At 33.1% G+C, this 8,010-nt stretch overlaps 1 protein-coding gene across 1 annotated transcript; it reads left to right on the forward strand.

Annotated features, from left to right (window-relative positions):
- Positions 1 to 1,250: 1,250 nt before the first annotated feature.
- LOC120074544 (molybdate-anion transporter-like) lies at positions 1,251 to 6,738 on the forward strand. The gene is made up of 8 exons (XM_039027699.1): positions 1,251 to 1,523; positions 2,562 to 2,706; positions 2,796 to 2,964; positions 3,787 to 4,057; positions 4,785 to 5,050; positions 5,145 to 5,360; positions 5,552 to 5,654; positions 6,204 to 6,738. The coding sequence occupies exons 1-8, from the start codon at positions 1,373 to 1,375 to the stop codon at positions 6,263 to 6,265; spliced, it is 1,383 nt and encodes a 460-aa protein (XP_038883627.1). The 5' UTR covers positions 1,251 to 1,372; the 3' UTR covers positions 6,266 to 6,738.
- Positions 6,739 to 8,010: the final 1,272 nt, after the last annotated feature.

Genomic DNA, 8,010 nt, shown 5'->3' on the forward strand with positions numbered 1-8,010 from the left:
AGCAAGTTATAAATTTTTCTATTATTATTTTGGCATGAACATAGAAACACATATTAAAATATTATTTTGATTTGTATCCTTTGAACTTTGTTTAGGTTTAATCTATACATTATTTAATTGTTTAATTTCAGTTTTTGAATTTCCAGTAAAATTTCAGTCTTTTAAAGTTAATTTTGAACGAAATTGACTAAATAATCATAATAATTTAATTCAAGAAATCATAATATACAAATACATTTTTCAAATTTATAATAAAAATACCAATAAGTGATTAAAAAAAATCTAAAAAGTTAACAATAAATTTGTCGAACTAAATTTAAGATCTATTAAAAGTCGAAGACTAAAATTAATGTATTCAAATTGAACCATAAAGACTAAAATAAAATTAAGGACAAATATCAATTTATATTCGTGAACTTTGGGAATTATATCAATTTAAACTATAAACTAATAATTGTATTAATTTAAACCCAAATATTTTGTAAGTATATCAATTTAAATCAATTTATACGACTGTATTAATTAAAACCATCAATTATAGTTTATTTAGATACATTTATGAAAGTTAAGGGTTTAAATTGATATACTCATGAAATATCAATTTATATCCGTGAACTTTTGGAGTTGTATCAATTTAAACCACAAACTAATAATTGTATTAATTTAAACCAAAAACTTTTGTGAGTGTATCAATTTAAATTAATTTATATAATTGTATGAATTAAAACCATCAATTATAGTTTATTTAGATACATTTATGAAAGTTCAGGTTTTAAATTGATATACTCATGAAAGTTTAAGGTCGATATAACTCTAAAATTTAGAGTTTAAATTGATACAATTAGATTTTATATTATATATAATTTAGAATTGTTTTCAAATATAGGAAAATTGATCAAAATATTTACAACTATAGTAAAATTTTAACATATATGATGAACTATGATTGCAATAGAGTACTATTTGTCTCTATATAGATCGTGATAGATAGAGTAATCTATCATTATTTAGGAATGGTGATATTTTATTATTATTTATAAATATTTTCGTCAAATCGTGTTTTAAAATAATTTGCCTGTTAAGTTACCCGAGTAGATCAATGCAAATTAAATATAATACAGTGAGGTGCAATCCACGTGCACTCACGGATACACTCGTCAAACTGAAACCAGAGTCAACCATACATAGAAATAGCGACCAATTAAATGCGAACATAACATAGGCTCAACTCTACTTCGTTCCCCAGACGAAAACCCCCGCTTTCTTCTTCCTCTCCAAACATTGCGCCCCATTCGTTATTTTCCAATTTGCTTTCGCTATAAAGATACAACAAATTTCGAGCTCTGAAGCTTTTCCTGATCTCTCTCCAACAATGGAGGTCTTCTACTATCTCGTTTTCGGGGCACTGGGTGCCATAGTTGCAGCTATCGAGCTGAGTAAAAACAACAGGGACAGAATCAACACCACCACCGCTTTCAATTCCTTCAAGAACAATTACCTTCTTGTATACTCTCTCATGATGGGTACGTACGTCCACCGGTTTCTTTTTTCATCTACAGATCTGAATCTTTATCCTTCATGGTCCTTGGATCTCACTCGACATCGCCATTGTTGTTTTTCGTTGTTTATTTTCACCGAGCTTATCCTTGTTGATGTATCTGGGATTTGTCGTGGATCTGATCTAATTTCTTGTGCTTTCTGAGGTTGTTATTTGGATCAATTGATCGTTTATTATGCCATTTTGTTGGAATCTATCTTTGGTATAATTGATTTAGTAATGGGTGTGAGATTGAGGTAGATAAGTAGATTGGTGGTCTCTTTGTGGGTGTTTTTTTTTTTTTTTTTTTTTTTTTTTGCCCCCTCATGTTGGAATCGAAATCCTTATCGTTAATGATATGATACTCTTGTTTAGCAATTCACATGGGGTTGAGATGGCTTAGGTAGCCATTGGTATTGCCAATGAAATAAACATCGAGTTTGTTTTCTTATACTCCTTAATTATGTGGAAAGTGGGAAAATGTTTTTATATATCTCATAATATTGTAAAAACTCGTTTGTAGTAACACTAGGTTGGATAGATATTATTCATGTCAAAAGCTTCACAAGATATCTTGTTAGTGAAGCATTTATTTAATAGTTTAGTTACATGTCCATTTCCAACAAAAAAATCCCACACTGTGGCTAATACACCATTGACATAAGGTCCTTCCCTTTGCAGAAGTGGCATTCCCTACCAGTTTATCTATATGTTTTAAGGAACACATTCCAAATATACAAAGCAAATACTAGATGTCTTAAAGAACATATGCCGAATATTGTGTACAAATTGGTAATAGAGAAAATATATTCAAATTTGAACACGTGTAAACTTGTTTGGATATGATAAAGCTGCCAAGAAATATAATATAAAGCTGCGAAATTTGTACAATAAATGTTAGACTTGTTATCTCCTTTGTAAAAAACGAAAGCTATTTCCGTCAAATTTTAGACGGTGTCTTGTCTGTATCTGAATTTCTTCTTCAGTGATTTTCTGATATATATTCGTGCTTCTCTGGCCATAGCTGGGGATTGGTTGCAGGGGCCTTATGTGTACTATCTTTACAGTCAGTATGGCTATGGGAAAGGGGAGATTGGACAGCTTTTTATTGCTGGTTTTGGTTCCTCTATGTTGTTTGGGACAATTGTTGGATCACTTGCTGACAAACAGTAATTCTTCCCTCTTGAGCTTTGAAACACCATCGTGCTTTTTCAAAGGAAATGGAATATTAATATTGTTTCCATGCTTGTTATTTCAGGGGTCGAAAGAGAGCTTGTGTGACATATTGTATAACTTACATACTGAGTTGCTTCACAAAGCATTCGCCCCAATATAAGGTTTTGATGTTGGGCCGTATTTTGGGAGGTATTGCCACTTCTCTCCTCTTTTCAGCATTTGAGTCGTGGCTTGTTGCAGAACATAATAAGGTAACTCATTGTTGCTCTGCCTTTTCCCAGTTTATATTAGCTTTTAGCTGGATACCATGTATTATCCTGTACGCAAATTTTTTTTCCCCTTTTCTCTTCCCCTCTTCACTGTAAATGGTTGGGACGATAGAGAGAGGAGATCGGTACTATGTAGCTATCATGATTTTCAACTATAGTTGATTGAGAACCTATAAAGAACATGTATGTGGAACTTAGCATGTCTCAAGATTGTAAAATGGATATAAGTATTTAAATTTGTAACGTTTTTTTAGGTGATGCAATTTAAGTTTGCAGCCCAACTAGGCAGTCAGATGTGACATGACATTTTCTTACCCATAGTTGTTCTTTATACGGTGGCCTTTGTAATGGATATAAATTAACAATTGTGCATATTCACATTGAATTAGTGTGTATGCTTTCAAACTGTTGGATCTGTAAATCTAATTGTGACCATTCTTGATTACTCCAGAGCTTGTCTTTTCAACCTCTTGCTCTGCCTGAAATCTTGAGCACTTATGCCGATTGTTTTACCAGCTCATCTTCCCATTTCTGCCATTTAACTTATTTAAAGATTGTCTTTCAATGTGTTTTTCTTACAAAAAAAAAATAATAATAATAATAAATAAAGATTGTCTTTCAATTTAGTTCCAAAATCAATGATTAGTCTGGTTCTACACCTCTGCTTTTAAATTTTGGTTACCAATCTGTATATTGTATGTTTCTTCACGTCAATTTGGGTTCTCATAATGATGATGTTTCTCAACTGTGACTGTCAATTGCTATGAGTATGAATCTTGCGAGTGTTCTGTTCATTTTCAACAGAGGGGCTTTGAGCAACAATGGCTGTCAATTACATTCTCTAAAGCAATATTTCTTGGCAATGGTCTTATTGCCATTTTATCTGGGCTTTTTGGGAACGTACTAGTTGACTCCTTGGCTCTTGGGCCAGTGGCACCTTTTGATGCTGCTGCTTGCTTTCTTGCCCTTGGTATGGCCATAATCTTATCATCATGGATAGAGAATTATGGAGATCCATCTGAAAACAAAGACCTTCTCACGCAATTCAGGGGTGCAGCCGTGGCCATTGCTTCTGGTAGAGTCCTGATGCTTCTTCTTCTTCTTTATATATATATCAGTAAAATGATTGGATTTCACTCTCTGAACTTTTTGACATTATACATGCATCTTCACTTCAGTGAAGTGATAATGACTAAAAAGTGGCCATTATTCTCTCATTTTTATCTGTACAATCCTTGAACACAGTTAAAATGGTCTCCTAGGATCTTAAAAGGTTCTAAAAGATCAAGAGGGTTACCTATACAGTATACAGTATACATGCATCTGGACTTTGAAAATTATCTCCTACTCCCACTTCACTTGCTTACAAGGAACCAAAAAGGGGCATTGTTCTTTTTTTCTCATTTTAATTTTTACTGATCCATGAACTCAGTTTAAATGGCCCCCTGGGATCTTAAAAGGTTCTGAAAGATCACGAGGGTTAGCTTTACTTGTTATTGCCTTTTAACATCTTCTAATAAATATTAAAAATAAAAAATAAAAAGCTTTTTAGTTTATCTACACATTAGATTTAGGCACTTCAATGAAAAAAGTTATTAGAAGTTCAAAAGCAGCCCATATTTCTAATAGAATCCATCCACGTTTTCATAGATGTTGTAGTTGTTCAGGGGAACGAGTTCTATTTTCTTGTCCATTCTATTTGTTCTGGTCATGGTCCATGGATCATTAAATGTTATTTTTGTTTGGTGGGCTTTTCCCCCATTATTACTCCCATTATTTAGTTCGTCTTACTTGTTGATCAGATGAAAAAATCGCCCTCCTTGGTGCTATTCAGTCCCTGTTTGAAGGTTCAATGTATACCTTTGTTTTCCTTTGGACTCCTGCTCTTAGCCCGAATAATGAGGAGATTCCCCATGGCTTTATCTTTGCAACGTTCATGTTAGCTTCTATGTTAGGAAGCTCCCTAGCTTCTAGGTTACTGGCCCGTGCATCGTTAAGGGTGGAGAACTATATGCAGATTGTTTTCATTGTCTCGGCTGCATCTCTTGTTCTCCCAATAGTTACAAGTGTAAGTGTGTTCCATGCCTTACCCCGTTATATTTCCAAGGATCTACTAAGCTTCCAATTTATCATTCTTTCTTCTTTTTCTGGATTCCGAACAGTTCTTAGTAGCACCGTCCCAAGTAAAAGGTGGGAGCATCTCTTTTTCGGGCTGCATCCAGTTGATTGGATTCTGTGTCTTTGAGGCTTGTGTGGGTATTTTCTGGCCATCCATTATGAAAATGAGATCCCAGTACATTCCCGAAGAGGCGAGGAGCACCATTATGAATTTCTTCCGCATTCCTCTCAATATCTTCGTGTGTGTCGTGCTGTATAACGTACGTATAATCTCATTATACTTCTCCACTATTTCATGATCTCACGATGGTTTGAAGCCTTCGAGCTTCCTGTTGTGTAGCCACCTGAAGCTAACCACTGGGTAGTAGGAAAGCACATTTCTCTGCACATTTTATATATTCTTTCTTTTTATCCCTTGTCAGTTATTGATTGCTTATCATTTTCCTTGAAGGTTGATGCATTCCCGATCACCGTTATGTTTGGTATGTGCTCAATTTTCCTGTTTGTAGCCTCCATCCTGCAAAGGCGCCTCATGGTGATAGCAGACAAGCTAAGTAAGTCAATTCGACGCCCAAGCTTTTTCCTTTCAGTTAATGAATTTGACTGAATTCAGAGGGATAAACTTGTCAAGCCTGCACTGCTATTGCTTAAATATTTCATCTCATAGGAGATTGTTAGGTACTTGAGCCCCTTGAAAAATCACACCCCAAAAGCTAGCTATTAGGATGGGAGAGCCAAGCCATTTAAGTACCACATTGGTCATCCTATTCTAACCAATGTGGGACAAAGGCATCCCGTACTACCATGGTTCCTAACAATACCCCATTCCTGGAAAGCAAACGTCCCGGCGGCTACTCCGGCGGTACTTTACTCGGCCACTAATACCATTATTAGGTACTTAAGCATCTTGGAGAACCACACCCCAAAAGCTAGTTATTGGGGTGGGAGAGCCAAACCACTTAAGTACCACATTGGCCATCCCATTCTAACCAATGTGGGAAAAAGGAATCCCATACTACCTTGGTTTTTAATACATATCTCTTATTAGGATTTCATTGTTTGTGTAATTCATGTTAAACTCGACATTGTTCATCTTATATCAGAGACAGAAATCAGGCCTATTTTCCGGGAAAAGGATGCAGAGATGGAGCCTTTGAATGCCTAGGTTCACAAGGGCATGTCTGTGCCAAATGTGGTGTTCAAGAATTGGAAATTCACTCATTCTTATACCGAAAAAGCGGAAAATAACTGTTTGATTTGGTATTTATATAGTAGTGAAGATTAAAAATGTATAAAGTGGATGGAGATCTCATTTTTTTTCCACTCAACTCATCAGAAAGAAGAACAGAGGATGGAGGAGAAAAGCTTTGAATATAGCATCACATGGCTGTTTCTATTCTTTGAGTTATCAGTTGTGTATTGGATGATATCCTCCAAAGAATTATCTTCAGAGTGGATATCAATCTGCCTTTTGTAGTGCAATTGTTATTCTTTACCAATCAAGATCCTATGGCTGGTGGTGCTCTCCCAGTGAAATCTAGGTGAAGATGCTCAATTTTTTTATTTTTTTTTTGCCATGGAAATTGTTATTGTGCCTTAATGCATCACCTTATATATTATTTAAATTTTTGTAACTTATTTATTGAATTTTGCTTTTAAATCTTTCTTAGGGTGATATGAGTGTTGGTAGCTTTAGTTATGGAGGAATAGCCATAACTAATAGTTGTGGGCTTTTCACAACAAATCTGGCCTACTTATGGGGGTGGGGAAAACTATTTGTTTGTGATAAGAACTAAAATAAGGAAAATTTTCAAAAATAGAAAAATAAGATAAAATATTTATACAAATAGCAAAATTTAATTATAGTTGTGAATGTCTATCACAAATAGACTTTGGTAGAAGTCATCACTATTTATCAATTATACAAATGGATAGAAATTTATCATTGATAAAAATTGTAGAAATCTATAATAGAAAGTGATAAAAGTTTATTAGTGATAGAAACTGGTATCAGGTTAATTACTCCTAAAATAACAAGAAAAATCATTGATTAAGACTTAGACAAATAAAAATTATAGAAAGATAAAAGAATATGTTTAATATACTAGGCAGTAAAAATGCAGACAATGAAGGGCAGTTTGCTTTAATTTTTAGTATTGTTGGGGAATTACATGTAACAAGGAAATTTGATTATTTATTGGAAATAAATATTTAAGCATCGCCAATATGAGTGTAGTTTAACTGGTATAGTGCTCGAGGTCAAATGTTCTATTTCCCACTCCACACTTTAATTACAATACCTTTATCCAAAAAAATAAATAAAATTAAGCCTCTGGTAATTAATGTTTTTTTTTAAAAAAAATAAATTGAAAATACTCGTTTAAGTGAGATGGAAATTATATTAAAAAATTGAGAGAAAAAAAACTCAATTTTCAAAGAAAAAACCATGTTAAAATTGGCTTATTTGAAAATTAATATTAATATTATTAACTTTGGATAATAGTGAACTTACATAATATTATGAGCTAGATTGGAATAACTTAAAGGGTTTTTTTTTCTTTCATTAAAAGAGTTATTCCAAAAGAGTTCCAAAGAGACTTTATACTGAGACCGCTTGATACATGAAAAATCCTAATTCTCCCAGATTCTAAGAACTTTGTAGAACTCTAGTGGTCAAAAATACCATTTTGGTTCTTTGATTCAATTTTAGTCATTATATTTTTAATGATCTATTTTTAGTTCGGTAATTTTAACAAATCTTAAATTGAGTCCTTTAAAATTATTTTTTTTATCAAAATTAAATAAATAATGATAATAATTTTCATATAAGAAAATAAAATATGTTTACATATAGTAGGCAGTAAAATATAGTAAAAATGATATAGATAAAAAAAAATTAAAAACCAATAA

The sequence above is a fragment of the Benincasa hispida genome, chromosome 3 (genome assembly GCF_009727055.1).
Source record: "Benincasa hispida cultivar B227 chromosome 3, ASM972705v1, whole genome shotgun sequence".
NCBI classification, from domain to species: domain Eukaryota; kingdom Viridiplantae; phylum Streptophyta; class Magnoliopsida; order Cucurbitales; family Cucurbitaceae; genus Benincasa; species Benincasa hispida.